The following is an 18,467-nucleotide window of genomic DNA, read 5'->3' as shown; positions in this document are numbered from 1 at the left end:
TACGTACTTAGTTCACCCTTCCGACTTTTGTATACATATTTGTAACGCCTTTGGAATCTATGTCAGTCTTTTGTTTCTTAAACGAACCATATATTCGGCTTTTGCTTAATTACTTGTATATATTGCTAGCTAACAGTTATCCAAGGTAGCCTAATTGAAAATGAAAGCATATATAGTGGTTCTTTGAAGGCAAGTACACAGGTACCGATAATAAATCCTCACATTTTGAGCATCTCAATCGATCTGAACTAATTAGCAAATGTACCAGAAACGTAGATATCTTGATGAAATGTGATACTTTTCTTTGTATGTATTCCATCTAACTTTGCAGCTTTTCTCAGAAACATCTAATATTGCGGCAACACTGTGATTTTTAATAAATGGTATGACAAGCGCTACTGAGTATATTTTAATGTGAAAAAGGATTAACAAGTAGTTACATCATATGGTTCATATCAGAACTATAAGACTTCAGTAAATGTCGCTTGCCAACCAATCTCTACGTACGTACTATCTATACACACACACACACACACACACACATACACACACACACACACACAGATATAGCATTTCGAATTCAATCATTCCATGATATATTAGTGTCCATGACACACTAATTAAGCGCTATAGTCCAAATGATTTGAATTGACTACACAGATATCTAATTAATTAACGGAGCTAGCCATTAACCATTCGTTCATTTGTATTATTGATGATATGCACATACATATATTTGCACCATCATTAAGTGCAGTCAATGCAGGATTGTAGTTGAGATTGCGTGTAGGCACTAAAAGACACTAAAATTCCTGACGATCACTAATCAGAACAAGGTTCTTCCTTAATTCCATCTTTCTATAAATAATCGACCATTTCTCTATCATGATTGAGACCCCGAATTGATCAGTTGCATGGCATCATGCTTAAGCTAGCTTTTTAGAATTAACATCATCGTCATTTACAAAAGAGCTACTAGATATTGCACATGAAACGTCAGCTAGCTTCTATCAGACTACCACCACCAGATATATGCATGGTATCTTTTGTAGCTAGCTGAATCTGAAGCTGAATAATGAATCCATCCCGGTGAAGTTAACGGAAAACTATGTTGATTGGGTTAATGAACATATCCAAAACTGTAAGTAAACCTAAGATATTCTTCATAAAGAATATGATGGAATGAAAAATAATCGATCAGCGTGACTCAATTAGAATCTGAAGTAACCGTACGTGAAGATTAATTTGAAGGAGCTAACCATCGCGTCCTCATGCACAAATTAATTTGGCTTCTGTGCCTAACAGTGGTCCGTAGATCAATGATCCCAGCTTTGTCCATGAAAATAAATGTCATTGAACAGATCAAATCATCATAATGGCACGCATATATCGATCAACAATGGTCCAACAAAAACTGGTCTCTGTTTAACCTTCTATATATATAATAGCCACTTAGTGTGTGTGACAAACATATCGCAAATTCATATATGGACCCCCATCTTGGTACTGATCTCTGGTCTGCTTATAAGTAATCTGAGGAGAAACGAAAATGAAATAATCAAATTAAACGTAAACGGTACGCGATTGATACGTCATACGTCTTCAACGTGTATGACTGTATGGTACTATTTTGAGAAGAGGGGGATAGGGTGGAGCACAATCACGCTTCGATTAATTAATTGAACGGATGCCCCTCTGTATTTAATTAGAGGTCTATTTCAGCGTCTTCGTTTGCTGTCAATTAGAGAAAATATAGCTTCATGCATGAATGCGACAACAAGATAATTGTGTCATATCTCTTAGGCTTGAGTGCTTCACTAAACAAAGCACTACTCACCTGTAGATTTTAGGGTTTTGAATGAGGTTGAGCAGGTTCTAACTTCTGATCAGGACTAGCTACTTCGTTCGTAATTTTGAGAAAATTTGTCATTATAAAGGTATATACGACTCCTGTTTGAATCAAAACCCGATCGATGGAAATTTATTCAGATGGAAAATAGTTTCACTTTTCAATTTATTTACTCGATCAGTTGAACAAATATACTGAATTCAGACCTCGATCATCAACAAGTTAAATCAGAAAACACCTCTCACCAATAAACGAAAAATCTATATAAATTGCTGAATTTGTTCAAATGAATCAACCTTTGAGATTGATTCCAGAGCAAGCAGTACGATGATCGAATATGCAAGCAGGAGGACGGGTGCCCGGCAAAGTTTAAATGCCACAAGAATTAATTTTCCAAAGAAATTTCACCAACATAGGAGGACTCAAACTATACATGCATTTAAGATTCTCTAAACTCCCATCGGAAGACCTTTCTATTGCTCCTTTGTCGGTGGATTTTACATTTGTGAAAAACACCTACGTACTACCACCACATGTGTCAAGAACCTCAAGCTCAAGATTAATTGTGGAGCTAAATTTTTGTTCATGTTCGTATTATACTTATCGATTACGTAAGGTTGTCTAGTTTGAGCTTTGAGATCAACAACTAGCATTTAAAAGTTTTTCACATACATAGATTGTGAGACTTGTGCATATTACATCCGTTAGGGTTTCGATTGTGTGATTGTGCGACTTTAACATGTAATTTGAGGGTTCGTATATGTACGTAGCACACTAAACTGTCCGTCATGTACACAGGAGGTCATTTGACTCATTTCAACGAGTGTACGTAAATATATGAAGAAAATAAGAAACTAATTAGTTAAGGTGCATATGGGTTACTCTATCTGTCTCTCATTGACTGATCGGAGAAGCCAGTCTGGGTGTTTGAAACTTGAAAGCTTAGCTAGCAGTGGGGGTCGTGTGGATGGAGCAATGGTGAGATCGAATCGAATATCCTCCACAACTTGGATGTCAGAGACAGATCTTGTTCTGCATCCTAGCTATATATTACAGTCTTCTCTTTCTCTGTAATCTCTTGTGTTTTCCTTCATGCTTGCTTCAAATAAAAACTGCACATGAACTCATTTATTTCAGTGGTATAATGGCACTTCACCTTCACATGGGGTGGTCTTTAATCGCCTCGACTGCAACCACACACAAGAACATAATAAATATGAACGAGCGAGAAGAGCACCTGTCGCCATTTTTGTCCATCTGGGATCGATTCCAGCTTTCAGCATCAACTGTATAAACTGATGAAATAGTTCTCTGCCTTCCAAGTTCGGGTAGTAAATAGGGTTTCCGATGGCCATGAAATTTCAGTCGATAAATAATGATGGAGCCACAGAAGCGTCACTGCAGTACTTTGAATAACTGTTTTTCTGGATGAAATAAATGGTACAAGAATTGAGCGAAACCAATAATTATTAGAGTTAAGTTCATGCATATCCTCATGGTAGATTGATAGAGTAACGAAATTTTCGGGTTGAAGTGAGAACTGAGAAGGGCCCAGCATTGACCCGCATCATAAATAGGGCTCTCAACGAAGCAGGCAGCCACTGCATTCGGGAAAGTGTTCATAACAAACTATGTTCTTAGTCAAGATAGTGTTTGATTATGTTTCAGCATCCTCACTCATGTTGAAAGTTAGATGTACAATGCTGAGAATGCAAATCCAAGAGGATGTTCAAAAGGCTACACAACCGATTCGAGTAACAAAAGCCGAATACAGCCTCTTTGGTGCATCACTATACCAACACACGTACTTGAACAGTAGTAATTGGCAATAAGCGGAACTTTATTCCATGAAAGATTTTACATAATCGAACAGTACGAGCTTCAAAACACAACAGCTAATCACCTTATTATGATTTCTTTGCGGGGAAAATATACTCGCTTCCTAAACGCAACAAAGCTCCTTGTAAAACACGATTCTCTTGTTAATTGAATTGAGTTCTTCATAGTGAGACTTGTTGAATGCAATAGTTGAATCTTTTTTTTTAAATGAGACTTGCAGAGTCAAAACAACATCGAGGAGTTCTCCCTCACAACAAATGTATAAGCTACTGCTACGCCATTTTTATCATTGGCCTGCTCCCCTGCCTCCATAACCTCTTGTAGCTTTTGTGAAAGATACAAGCTGTAGTTCAATAAAAAACACATTTAATACAGACTGCAACCTGTTTTGAAATTGAGAACTTACAATATACAAAGTTAACGTAATTATTACAATCATGATATAGACTTTATATGCAGTTATGTTGTTCATCAATTGATTCATGCAATCCTCCAAACCTGAACCCCAACCATATATGGAACTTGCAAACAAATCAGATCCAGTATTCCCTCTCAACAATATACAAACAACTAGATATATATGACCAGGTCTTGAGTACCTATTCAATATTCAAGGTACAATTCACTAGCAAAATCGAGTTTCAAATTCAAAATGATCAAACAACAAAAGTTCCTTGACCATGTAAGGGCATTACTGGCAGCAATATCATTAAAAGTTTAAGCTGCAAAGCGGATCCCAACTTTTATTTCTGCTCAATGAAATTAGGCAACAAATCATCGTATTGTCATAGAGCCTAGGTAAAAGAGCAATAACCAGACCTAATGCTAGCCACACCAGAGAAGACCTTTCACACAATATTTCCGCAGTTCAGACTAGACAACCAATAGAGAACTAGTATCTTGTTCTAGTGACATTAACTTGTTCATAAGTTACAGATTGCTAAAACATGTATGCGGATTTATGGCAGCAGAAACATCAAAGTTCAAGCTGCAAAGTGAATCCCAACATCTATTTCTGCAATTCAGACCAGGCAACCAATAGTTTGATGGTCATGGAGCCTTGGTCTAATGCCAATTATGCAATACAATATCAAACATAATGCCACTTCACAAAATCTACAGCTCCTTTCACTCTAAATCGAAGCTATAGAACTAGACTTTCTATGAGAAAAAATAAACCCAACTGGATCCTTTTTGTCCAAGTAAAGTACTTAATGGAATTACAATGTGAGGGTCTTACTGGCAGCAGAACACTATAGATTTAAGCTGCAAAGCGGCTCCCAACATCTATTTTTGCACATTGATAAAAGGCAACCAATAATTTCATAACTCATGGAGCCTAGGTAATAGTGCAACAGTCGAACCCAATACTAATTCATAGATTAACTCTCACAGACCTCCAAAATTTTCAGAAGAAATTATAACTTAAACTAATTCACATCAGCTTACATTTGGAGGAGCTGGGAGACGAGGAGGGCAAACTAATGAGACCGAAGGTCTCTTCCAGTGTGTTAGTGTTCTGATTGCCTTGCAGACATCCTATTTGCAGTTTTGCAAATCCTTCATTGGTAAACCTAGACAGAGTAGAGGTGTAACAGTTAGATCATTAAGTTCAAATGGAGCAATCAAGACATTTCGAAATGGCAAACTGAAACGACTGAATAAGCTATAGAACAATACCCATTTGTATACAATGAAATCTTCATTTGCCAAATCCATTGACAATGAAGAATGATTCTTCAAGATCCCTTTAGGTTTAGGTTTCGGCTGCTGAAGAGAGCTCGAAGACCGTGAAGAGTGAAGACCCTAGATTTGTATATATACAGGTTTCTAAAATTAGGGCATTCTTTCAGAAAAGAGATGGGCTCTCGGGTCTTCCAGTCCATAACAACTTGGGTCCAATATAGTGAGTAGGCCCAAGTCACTCGTTCTCATATGTCGAACCCTTATTGTTGCATAAGAACTGTTTTTTTGTTCTTTCAAATTTACATGAGGAAATACATGATCTCGCTGTTTTGGAGACATTGTTATTTGAATAAAATATTGGTCACTCCTCTAATTTGTAGTAAATTTACGGAGATTTAACGGAATGACCAAATTGTTTAAAATTTAAAAGTATAAGAAGTGATAAGTTGAAATTGAAACATAAAATAATTAAACTGTCGAATTACTAAAAATTGAATGAATGACTATCATTTTGTCCAATCAATCCCCTTTATTTTCTCGATTGTTCGTATTCTTTGAGTCTCCATTATTCACATTCTTTCTTTACCTTATTCACAAATTCGGACGCATATATCTGACAAAACAAGTTTCTAACATCTCTCTTATGAGTCCAGAACTCAAACAAGCTGTGGCGGCAACATAACTCAAAATCTCATACTTTGTACCCTTTGCCATTTGCTACTTCACTCGTACTTTAACATATTAGGAGACAGATAATAAAGTTTAACATAATTTCATAGAGATTTTGATAGATTAGGAGACGGATAATACAGTTCTACCATAATCCCATTCAACATAAAGGGGCACTGGACATTTTATAATGGCCTTATTCATCATACACCAAATCAAAAAGGAAAAACATGACTAATCATCATCATGATCCTTATTCGATTTCATAGTGCACCAACTCCCCGTCATATTATACATCCAAGCATACTCGGTCGTTTCTTACATATATATATAGGCTAAAAGAGACAAACCGACCTATAAGTATAGAATAGAATCATAGATCACGACAAGATTAGATTCCCTTGTCCACCTACAAATGGCGGATCATCTCAAGTGGCACATCTTTCTTGCAAGTTGTATATAAAAGTAACAGAGACACATGCACATGCGTTCTTGATCGAGTTGTCACGTAAAATAATTCTTAGATTAAAGTAATGAACACCTTTTCGTCGCTAATAGTCTCTACAAATATTAAGAAAATAAAACCCGCGATGAATTATAATAATCTGTCATAAATATTCACATTACGAATTTACGATATATTTCTCCCGACAACCGATGTATACAAATAAGTGATCTACAAATAAGTGATCTAATTTGTAAATGGGGCATGGTTTGCGACTATTTTCAATAATTTCATTTTAGAAACAAAACTTGCATTTGGCCTCTATGTATCCAGGAGCTTAATCAAATAACGGATGAAACACTATTCGGCGGTCATCTTTCGTCACAGAAAAATGATAAAATCAAAACATATCTGGGCTAAAAAAGGAATATTTCATGCTGATTTGTCACTTACGGGCCACTCCTATTTGGTCTCTAACCACTTGCTGCGAAGTGGAGACCTTTTTCTCTTTCCCTTTTCTTTTTTATAATTTCTTTTTGGAGTGTTAAATTCTTGTGTTCTTGACTAATCACCTACCTAATTATTCAATACGGCCATACCCAACTTTGGTTCTTACTTAGGCTGTTGGAAATTTCACTTACCAGACGAGCACATGCTTACCAAGTTCAAACTAGATATCCAACCATTTCCTATATACTATTTCACAATGCACTGTTTATCGGCTAATGAACAGTGTCGGAACCAACGGAACACTCGGCGCGCTTAATCACTTTCCCGTGTAATTATCAACTCTGTCTTCCTCTACAACTCGACTAGGCAAGGCATGGCTTGGCTCATATAGTTTCCAGTAATCGGTGCTCATTCAGCCATTTCTTCCTCAGTTAATTACGACTTGCCCTACGTGTAAAACAAACCTAACAAAGTGGGTTCATCCTCTGCTTCTCTCTCAGCCTTCACCTCTGTTCACTTTGCAGTTCCGCACTTCCACCTAACTTTTATGTTTGATCTCATGGCAACCAGAGGCGTATCCAGCCCAGGCTTGACTGGGCTAAACCCATGTGAGATTTCAGCCAAAAAACAAACACAACCCTCTATTTAAAAAAAATTAAACCAATTGATTGTACGATGTTTTTCTGCTCTCAACTACACTTCCACCGTTCTACTATATAACCCACATATTTAGCTCTTCTCCAGTTCTCATCTACGTTCTTTTAAAATTTAATCAGATACTGATTAAAATCATTAGATACTGATTATATAATGATTAGATTCTAAAATTTGGTGGGTATATGGGTTTGTTCACTTTGTTGGTTAAACCGATCTTATTGTAATTTTGGAATATGATTATATGAAATTGAGTGTTAATGTGTTAGTCTTGCTACTATCTTACTGAATGACTGAATAAATTATGATAATAGATTGAGTATTTTATTTGCATATTCAGATTTGTTAAGACTATAGGGAATTAGTGTTGGTATATGAGTTTGTTAGTTAAACTATCGATTTGGAATGATTGAAAATTTAGAATTTGAAATTTGGTTGTATGTTAGAGAATGGCCGAATTTGAGATTGAGTATTTGCCTATATGAGTTAGTTAAGAACTTAAGAATATAGGGAATTAGAGAATAGTAGGAATATTTAGCTTTAATTTACATTTAATTATATGAACTTCATACACTCCATATTGTAAACCTGAAAAAAAAAATTTTGACATTCGGCCAAAGTTGTTGTCTACCCCATAAAATTCTAGGTATGTCCCTAAAATTAGCCCAATTGACATTTTTATCTTGGATCCGCCACTGATGACAACCTACTACTTCAATTTGCTCCTCTGAAACTCACAATTATATGGATTATGAGCTCTACTTCTACTAAGCATCGATCTCTGAAATTGGTTTCCCTTTCTATTTGTTCAGATTATAGGGAATTAGTGTTGGTATATGAGTTTGTTAGTTAAACTAAAGATTTGGAATGATTGAAAATTTAATTTTTGAAATTTGGTTGTATGTTAGAGAATGGCCGAATTTGAGATTGAGTATTTGCCTATATGAGTTAGTTAAGAACTTAAGACTATAGGGAATTAGAGAATAGTAGGAATATTTAGCTTTAATTATATGAACTTCATACACTCCATATTGTAAACCTGAAAAAAAAAATTTTTGACCTTCGGCCAAAGTTGTTGTCTACCCCATAAAATTCTAGGTCTGTCCCTAAAATTAGCCCAATTGACATTTTTATCCTAGATCCGCCACTAATGACAACCTGCTACTTCAATTTGCTCAAACCTCTGAAAACTCACAATTATATGGATTATGAGCTCTACTTTTACTAAGCATCGATCTCTGAATTGGTTTCCCTTTCTATTTGTTCTTGGTTTTTTTTGTTTTCGTTTTTTTTCCTGATTCAACGGTAAGTTCAAAGCTTTAAGAGAAGATAAAGTAATTAATTAAGTGGAGAAGAATCCTTGGGAGGCTTCAAGACCAATCTGACTCCTGGGCTCTTGACAATGCGAAGAATGTAACGACCTTAAAATTTCGAGCAGAAAACTCAAAATTTTAAAGTCGAAAAAAAAACACCAAAACAATCTCAACAAATCGAAATCGTTTTAAATGCACAGCGGATCATTACTGAGTTCACAATACAACTCAGACAACCAATTATTACAAACCAAATTTATAATTCAACATTACATAAAAATAGGAATGTAATAATTCTCACAATCTCTTACAACTCAAAATAAATCCTCACAAGTTCTCACACACAAATCTACAATAGAAACCTCACCACAAGCAGGATAATGAACAACTTCGAGTATTCGGAGTCGTCCTTCAATTCCCACTAATCGACATCTGCAGTAGTATCCCTTACACCATTGAATTGGTGCACCGGGATTGTAAACACAATCCGGTAAGTTTTACAACTCGTATGAGTAAAATAAAACAATATATCTCGCATAATAACATATACGACAATCCACAAATCAACAAATATAAATGCACTCATGAGTCAATGGACGGCCCATCTGGTTGTCCCAAAAATACGAAATGATAGTGTTCATGAGAAATTAGGCAACCCCTCTGTTTACCCAAATGCATTTATAATACGGGTAACAAATGAGCGCTGGTACACTTCTGTTACCCCTCATGTAGTACACCGCCGACGTTGGGCAACCTCCTCGCTACCCAACGCCCGACATTGGGCAACCTCCTCGCTACCCGATGTCCAAAAATATGAGTACTAATGAGCCGATAACCCATCTGTTACCTCACATGCAATACTCCGGAAGACAGACTAGAGCTCTAACTGTATCGTAACTTTCGCCCGGCCAAAGGCTAGGTTCCGACATGCCACACACGTCCGAAGACTGGTCCGAAGACATAAACACGTACAATAATCTACTCATTATTGTACAAATTGCATCACATGCTCAACATATAGTTCTCATCACCACTATGATCATAATTCATAAACGAAATCCTAACAGTATATAATATAGCAAACTATATATGTACCTATTTACCATTTATACAATATATATATATATATATAATTTAGGGGAGAGAGAGTCGCGAGGGGGAGAGAGAAAAGAGGGAGGCGCGGGTGAAGGGTTTCCATTTCCCTAAATTTTTCTATTTATACTAGTTTTTAAAATCGGAAACGAACTTCCGACGTTAATAACTTTCACGTATGACTTCCGATTTGAACGAGTGAAGCGTCCACGAACTCGTATCGACGAGCTCTACAACTTTCGTGAAGGAAGTTTTTACAACCGAGCGACGGAATAAAAGTCGATATATTAGTTCGGAAACGTAATGTTTTTCTAATTAAACGTTCCGATAACGTTTCCGTTTCCGTTTCGTAAAGTCACAAACAATCAAATTTATTTAACTTGAATTTCACAACTTTATAGAATTCATATCAAATCAAATATTGTTTGAAAAATAGGGTTATTACAAAGAATGTCCATCTTTTCGTTTCCAATCTTCTCCTGTAAGTTTCGAGCCAATGCGAGTCAGTGCTAGCTTGATCACCAGCCTTCCTTGAGCTCTTCAACATTCTCTCATATGCTTCAGCAACCAACATCGCAATATCTGCCATGAATCCCAATATCCCCATATGACAATATGTTCTTGGTTTGTGCATGTTGTTATCAATGTATGAATTTCTCAGAGTTTTAGCCAAGGTTATGAGATATGTGATCTTTAATTGGCAACTGGGTTTTAGTTCTTATGGATTTACATGGCAAAGTTGTTCAAATATGCTCTTGGAATGTTGGAATGAATAATCGTGCATAATTCAAATGGGCAGTAACAAATTTAATATTTATGCAACGTACAACTTTGTTTTTGTGTTTAATTAGTTAAGCAGTTAGTAAAATGGTTAGAGGAACTAACACGGAACCTACTGACTGGAATCCGTAAACCTATCAACTTGAAACCTAATATCATTCGTAATTTGGTTAGCACAGTGGCTGCAGACCTCGAGTGTTTATGATCTTATTTGATCAATAATCAAAATCAATTCCATTTTTTTGCATCAATGAGTGTCGCCATCACACAAAATGAAACAAACAGCTAAAGGAATTGATTAAGGATCATCAAAGTTACATTCCTCAATATATATATCTAGTTGATATGATAGTGAATAAACGAGACCAAGCCTCATCTGAGTCATCCCTATATAAAGAGAGAATATTATTCCCCAAAAAATAATTTCACAACTTGTTCTTCTCGTTGCCTCTGTGTCTCCACGTCGGCACCAATCCAACTGGCCGCTACTCGCTAGTGTCGTTTTTTTGTTCACAAAAGCCGCTCCCACTGAAAACGATACAATATACGAAAAAAAAGAGCGGGTATGAAACGCCCTTTATGGACCGTAGACTAAAATTCACACTCTTATAAACACAAAACCACCCTAACCTCTTTCCCGAAAAATTAGAAACTCTCTGCTTAAACCTACTCGATCCTCATCACCATCGTCTCCCATCACTCATCTCCAAACCATGGCCGTGTACACGTGTCCTAGGGTTTTCACCTCCCCCTCCTCCCACTGCTGCCGCCACCACCCCGACCTCGCCACCCGCCGCGCCGCCGACAAGCCCGGCCCCCGCTTCGCCGCCGGGTTGCCGACGGCGCCGTTCCACGGCCTGTCGTCGCTCATTCTCCGCTTCCCGCCTAACTTCGTCCGCCAGCTGAGCACGAAGGCCCGCCGCAACTGCAGCAACATCGGCGTCGCGCAGATCGTCGCGGCGTCGTGGTCGAACAAAGACTCCGACGTTTCGGCGGTGCCGGCGGCGGCTAGTGCCTTCGATGCCGCCGCCACCGCCACCGATCTGGTCGTCCCGGCTCAGATCGAGGCCGAGGATGACCTGGCGGCTACCGCCGCCAATGCCGCTTCCTCCGCCGCCGTGGATGCGGTGTGTGGGAACGGTGTACAGCTGGGAGGCATGCCTGATTTGAAGGACGCCTCGTTTTTGAGCTCCGATGGGAGCATCGCAATTCATGCCGGTAATTGCATCTGTAATTATACCTTAATCATTTTATTAATTTTGTCCTGGATTATTTTCATTTCAATTGGCTTAATTCATTTCTGGATGATTATGCTATGATTAGCGTGTCAACAATTGGATAATTTCTGTGTGTAGGTGAAAGATTGGGTCGCGGTATAGTAACTGATGCAATTACAACTCCAGTGGTTAATACTTCCGCTTACTTTTTCAAGAAAACTGCTGACCTCCTTGACTTCAAGGTATGCCATGCCATGATGATAATCGTTGCAATATGTTAACCTTGCTATTTTGTGTATTATTAGTTTATTATGTAGCTTCTGTGATTGGAGTGAGCAGTAGTACATTGTTTGATTGATTGTTCATGTTCAGTGATCATTTAGCTCGTTTGTACCTACTTTGTTGCAGGAGAAGCGCGCAACTAGTTTTGAATACGGGCGCTATGGTAACCCTACGACAGTGGTTCTTGAGGAGAAGATCAGGTTGGTATCTTGTTTATATGCTATTACAAAGCCTGCTGTTGGTATTGGTATGCGTTGAATTTTGTATGATGAATGAATATTGAGGGTGAGCTGTGTTTGTGTATTATACAGTGCTCTTGAAGGAGCGGAATCTACACTGTTGCTGGCATCCGGAATGTGTGCTAGCACAGTCTTGTTGATGGCACTGGTTCCAGCGGGTGGGCATATTGTGACGACTACAGATTGCTACAGGAAGACCCGGGTTTTTATTGAGACCATCCTTCCCAAAATGGGTATCACGGTATGGTTTTCTGTTCTTACTTTTGGAAATTATGAGCCATCCTGATTTTCTAGTAATACTGTAATAGGATAGTTGCTGTGATGTTTCAAATTACTGGTTATACTTTTGATAGTGATTATACTTGCTTGATACCTTGTATGCAGGCCACAATTATTGACCCTGCTGATGTGGGAGCCCTGGAAACTGCATTGAATGAGAATAATGTTAGTAACAAATATTTTTTAGTTTAGTTTTATAAATTTCTGTATGATTCAATACATCATGAGGATCGTTACATTATTTTGTACCTCTGTGCAGGTTTCTCTTTTCTTCACAGAGTCTCCTACAAACCCTTTCCTGAGGTGTGTGGACATTAAGTTGGTTTCAGAACTTTGCCATAGAAAAGGGGCAATAGTCTGTATTGATGGCACGTTTGCCACACCTATGAATCAGAAGGCCCTTGCCCTTGGAGCTGATCTTGTTGTGCACTCTGCGACAAAATATATTGCTGGCCACAATGATGTAAGTCAGTTGATATCAATGCAAGTCATTTGAAGGAGTGCAAATACTTCTGTTGTCAGTTACTGCTAATTGTGGCATTAAGCAAGTACATGTATTTTATTTCAGGTCCTTGCTGGTTGCATTAGCGGTTCAATGAAATTGGTTTCTGAAATTCGTACATTGCACCACATTTTGGGTGGTGCTCTTAACCCGGTGAGTTATGGTCCGCAAGTACTGTAGGTGACTTTTATTCTATCTTAATTATACTTATAGGTCCTTATGAGATGACAATGATCGTACTTTCCATCCCCATAAAAAGTGCTGGGGCTTTCAAGTATAGATGATTGTAGATTTTCCACTTTTGCCTACTGATTTTCACCTCTATTGGTTATGGAGTATCCCCATGGAACTTGAGATTTCTTGATAATAACTGACATGTTTTCCTGCCAAACAGAATGCCGCATACCTGATCATTCGAGGCATGAAGACTTTGCATATTCGTGTACAGCAACAGAATTCTACAGCATTGGGGATGGCCAAAATTTTAGAGGCACATCCTAAGGTATTCTTTTTCTAAGGGTTGTGTAGGCTTTGAAAGTGTCATCATATAAGAGGGCAAAACCAGTGATCTTCGGCTCAAGTAGACCCACCACTTCCAATTTTTGTTACTGGCATTTCTTTAGGATATAACTCTGTATCTACAAACTGAAACAATTAGAAATGCTATCCAGGTGGCACATGTCTTTTATCCTGGTTTGCCTAGTCATCCTGAACATGAGCTTGCCAAGAGGCAGATGACTGGATTCGGCGGTGTTGTCAGTTTTGAGGTAATTATCATTGGCATAATCATCATCATCATCTGTGTACTCATGCTGTTAACATAGTTTCTTACTTAACTTTGCAGATTGATGGAGGCTTGAAGAGAACAATCAAGTTTATTGATGCCCTGAAAATCCCATATATTGCCCCCTCTTTTGGTGGTTGTGAGAGCATTGTTGACCAGCCAGCCATAATGTCTTATTGGTATTCCTCTTTTTCCTAATCTTATATTTGGTTACTGTATTCAGTTTCTATTGTCACTTTAAAAGAGAGACCCAAATTGCTTATGTGCCAAGTTCTGCTGTGGTTGAGGTGTCAACATTTGAACGTTAAAATATCTCCATCCGAGTGTGATAAGATAGGTAGATTACGATCTATTCTGCTACTAAGATCAGGGTTCTACTGATAGTTCACTTTCTAAACCATGTAGTACTGGTGCGTGGGTGGGGGTTCTTTGGCTTTGCATAACCAATTCATGTTACCTTTAGATTACGATCAGTCAGAATGTCTCCTTTTCCTGACTGCCTTTTGTTATCATGCTTTTGAAACAGGGATCTGAGCCAGTCAGATAGGCTCAAGTATGGAATCAAGGATAACCTGGTCCGTTTCAGCTTCGGTCTTGAAGACTTCAATGATCTTAAGGCTGACATTCTGCAGGCCCTGGAGAAAATATAGAGTGAGCCGACCACCTAATATGCGGATTTCTGTTTAATTTATTTCTCATTTCCTTTTGGTGCTTCAATTGATGTTTGATCACCGGAAGCGGTCGTTATCAATTCCATTAGGACCCAAAACCTTTGTAATTCCTCTGTAATCTGCTCTTTTGAATTCCTCCTTAATCTTAATCACTATGCTGCTTTCGTTTAGTTTCTATATGACCAGCAGTTGGATGAGAATTGAGGATGAAAATCGACATGAAATAAAAAGCTTTGCATTTTGTTTGGAGGTCCCAAATTTACCCCATTTCTTCCATTTCAAGTTTCCATGATGACGGATTTATCGAGAGAATCAAGACTCACCCACCCTTTGCGTATTCTGGGTACTGAGTATATGCGTATGAATGTTCCAACTGTCTTGAAAACCAATTTTAGATTGGATGGCATCAATAAACAAGACTACACTTGATTAGCTGGTGAATTACTAGTGTCCTTAGAAACTTTATACCCACAGAAACAAACATAAAAATCAACAAATGCGCCAAACCAGTACTTATCAACAAAAGAGCAAGCAGCCAAATTGGGATGGCACCCACAGAAAACGCACTTGCGGACACAGTGCGCCCATACACAATTATAAACTTTTAATCATCTCTATGCAACTATGCTTTTTACTAATTGGTGTAGGATTGAATACATTATCGTTATAACGTCTTCTGTTACTATTCGGGAGGTTGTATTGCGTTTCTATTCGCCCTACATTCTTTTGAAGTTATAAACTTATAATCATCTCTAACACAATCATTGAAATTTATGTGTACATTAGCACATAAATATTGTTGCTCGCCGTTCGTACATGAATTTTAAGTGCTCGTTGGTGCGTGAAATCTGTTTTGGTTATTTTTAAAATAATTACGCGTATTTCAAGCGATGTATTTTTGCCTAGCCGTATAAATACACCATTATATACATACACTCGTTGACATCAGAATGCTATAAATATGCTAAATTCCACTCATCCGTATTCAGATTCCCCTCTCTCTCTCTCTCTCTCTCTTTGTATCATCATCAATCCATGCCATAACCATAATTACCACAAGTGATTAACACACATATAAACCCAACCCCCTCCTCTGACTATTCCCAAATCACAAACAGAAAACCCACTTGGAGAAGAAACCCATGAAATTCGGAAAAGAGTTCACGAACCACTTGGAGGAGACAATCCCGGAGTGGAGGGACAAGTTCCTCTGCTACAAGCTCCTCAAGAAGCTCCTCAAGCGCCTCCCCGCCTCCGCCGTCGATGCTCTGCCTCACCCCTTTCATTTCGATCGACGCCTCTCCGATGCCAACGCTTCTGGTGGTGGGGCCGGCCCCGACCGGCCCTTGGGGGACTTACAGGATTGGTTTGTGGGGATTCTCAATGACGAGCTTGAGAAGCTCAATGACTTCTACGTTGATAAAGAGGAGGACTTCATTATTCGCTTCCAGGTTTTCTCTTAGTTTGATTTTTTTAAAATTTTAAAAAAATGAAAATGAATAGTTGTGAGATTGAATCGAATTGGGTAATTAACAGATTTAGTTTGCATGTTATGGAATTTGACAAAGTTTTTAATGGGAATTGGAGTAGTACATATAGAATGAAACATCAAATTCATGTGAATTATGCAGCTTTTGGTAATGTGAAAAAAAAACTTGAAGGAGTGAGAAAATTCATCTGAGACTAGACCAAACAATATGTTCTGTAATTGTTGTGGAATATTGTTGAGATAGATTCCTTATTCATGGCAATAGAGCAGGAGCGATTTCTAGAAATGGTTTGCAGGATTTAGTGAGAGATTTTCTCATGAATCAGTGGGTTGAGATTCGAGTTTAGTAAGTTTGTGCTTGGGAGTGTGGTCCTTTTTCTTCTTTCTTTTTTTTTCTGGATTATCTGATCACGTTTGGTTGAAGCCCTTTGGATACCTGGTTTAAGGGTTTGGTAGGAATCTTCTTGCTATTTATGTTGCGATGTTGTACCAACTTCTTTTTCGTCTTTAAACTGAAATAATGACAGGAGCTGAAGGGAAGAATCGAGGTAGTTAAAGAAAAGAGCAGCAGAGGCGGAGTGTTTACCTCGGAGAGTGAGTTTAGTGAGGAAGTGATGGACATTCGTAAGGACTTCGTCACCATTCATGGGGAGATGGTGCTTCTCAAAAACTATAGCTCACTAAATTTTGCAGGTACATTTTTTCTTTTTGGCTCCAATATTTTAACTTGATTATGGGAGATCAAGTCCAACTGTGCTCTTTTGTTCCATGTTTATATTTTCGGTGAAGTTCTAAAACAATTGTTGTACTTACTTTAATAGGGCTAGTCAAAATTCTAAAGAAGTATGATAAACGAACTGGAGGATTGTTGCGACTACCTTTCACACAACATGCTCTACGAGCGCCTTTCTTTACAACACAACCTCTCACGATGCTCGTTCGTGAATGCGAGGCAAATCTTGAGCTTCTCTTCCCATTGGAAGCAGAAGTCGTTGAATCTACTCCAAACATGCAAGACAAGTCCAACCCACAACTGAACAGTTCGGGAACTGTTGCTGTTGATACGCCTTCAAACCAGGAGGCAAGTGTGGATATATACCGTGGAACAATTGCTGCAATGAAAGCCATACAAGGCCTTCAAAGAGCAAGCTCGACTTGGAATCCTTGGTCATTTTCAAATCACATTAGGAATCAGGATGATGGGAGTACTGGTGCTGTCACAGCTGAGAACTCTGCTTCAAACTCTGTAACTACCTTGCACAGTGAAGAGGAGGCTGATGACGAGGATAACCAGTCTGTTTAATAGATTATCTTATCAGATGATGTTGTACATTCTACTTCACTTGTTGAGTCGTAACATATCGAAATATGTTTTGGCAGGCTCTGAATTGGCTAATGCTATGCCTTAATTACAAAAGTTTTGGTTTAGAAGATTTCATCGTTACAGTTGATGTTGTAATAATTTAAATTTAGATATAAAATTTTGATAGAAAAGAGTGGTACTCGTAATCTTTCTACTCGTACTTGTTTGTGAAGATCTCCTTTATGCTTTTCCCTTTAATTGGAAAGATGAACTAGCCAGAGGACAGCACCATTATCAGGTTTTCGGAAGTAACATGTCTAGCGAGGGATTAGATGATGGTGATGCAGTTGCTAACTTGCTATAGCAGGAACCATGCATGGTTTACAACAGCTTCAGATGGAAATAGGGTGACTAACAAGGGCCTGCGAGCCATTCTTGATGGTTGTCCATGTCTTGAGTCACTTGATTTGCGCCGTTGCTTCAATCTTAAAGTGGAAGGAGATATAGAGAAGACGCTCTTTCAAAAAGTTAAACAGCTGCGGCTTTCTGATGATTCTACATATGACTATGAACTTATTACCACAGATACAATTGCTTACGAACTTTACAAGATGTCTATTCTTGGTAACTCCATTGATAGAAATGTGACATTGTAAAGCTAGATATACACTGGTTTACATATTTTTAATCTTATGTTTCAATTGGCGAAGCTTGAGCATGCTCAGCCATAAGACTTATAAACTATGCATGCTACCGGCTTTATCTCGTCATTTGATTAAATGTTTTTTAGCTGAGAGTTTGTTATTTACTAGAGATTTTTATATCTATGGTTTTGTATGTGTGAGTGTACACATGCCGGATTGAGCTTTTGTTTATTCTTTTTGTTGGAGTTTATCAGACATACATAGGAGGTCAGATTCCCCC

The 18,467-nt window shown here is 38.1% G+C and overlaps 2 protein-coding genes and 1 long non-coding RNA gene across 3 annotated transcripts; 2 read left to right on the top strand and 1 right to left on the bottom strand.

Annotated features, from left to right (window-relative positions):
• Window positions 1-3,715: 3,715 nt before the first annotated feature.
• LOC126799816 (uncharacterized) lies at window positions 3,716-5,468 on the bottom strand. Its single transcript, XR_007672656.1, has 3 exons — window positions 5,369-5,468; window positions 5,138-5,262; window positions 3,716-4,031 (listed from the first exon to the last, which is right to left on the bottom strand). It is a non-coding gene; the product is annotated as an uncharacterized LOC126799816 (long non-coding RNA).
• Window positions 5,469-11,399: 5,931 nt separating this feature from the next.
• LOC126797785 (cystathionine gamma-synthase 1, chloroplastic) lies at window positions 11,400-14,992 on the top strand. Its single transcript, XM_050524505.1, has 11 exons — window positions 11,400-11,995; window positions 12,133-12,236; window positions 12,403-12,476; window positions 12,588-12,756; window positions 12,900-12,959; window positions 13,054-13,257; window positions 13,363-13,449; window positions 13,691-13,798; window positions 13,968-14,063; window positions 14,141-14,259; window positions 14,607-14,992. The coding sequence occupies exons 1-11, from the start codon at window positions 11,491-11,493 to the stop codon at window positions 14,728-14,730; spliced, it is 1,650 nt and encodes a 549-aa protein (XP_050380462.1). The 5' UTR covers window positions 11,400-11,490; the 3' UTR covers window positions 14,731-14,992.
• Window positions 14,993-15,790: 798 nt separating this feature from the next.
• Window positions 15,791-17,742, top strand: LOC126799104 (SPX domain-containing protein 4). Its single transcript, XM_050526225.1, has 3 exons — window positions 15,791-16,202; window positions 16,768-16,933; window positions 17,062-17,742. The coding sequence occupies exons 1-3, from the start codon at window positions 15,894-15,896 to the stop codon at window positions 17,541-17,543; spliced, it is 957 nt and encodes a 318-aa protein (XP_050382182.1). The 5' UTR covers window positions 15,791-15,893; the 3' UTR covers window positions 17,544-17,742.
• The last annotated feature ends 725 nt before the right edge of the window (window positions 17,743-18,467 follow it).

The sequence above is a fragment of the Argentina anserina genome, chromosome 6 (assembly GCF_933775445.1).
Source record: "Argentina anserina chromosome 6, drPotAnse1.1, whole genome shotgun sequence".
Taxonomy (NCBI): Eukaryota; Viridiplantae; Streptophyta; class Magnoliopsida; order Rosales; family Rosaceae; genus Argentina; species Argentina anserina.
This window is presented reverse-complemented; position numbering and strand designations above follow the sequence as displayed.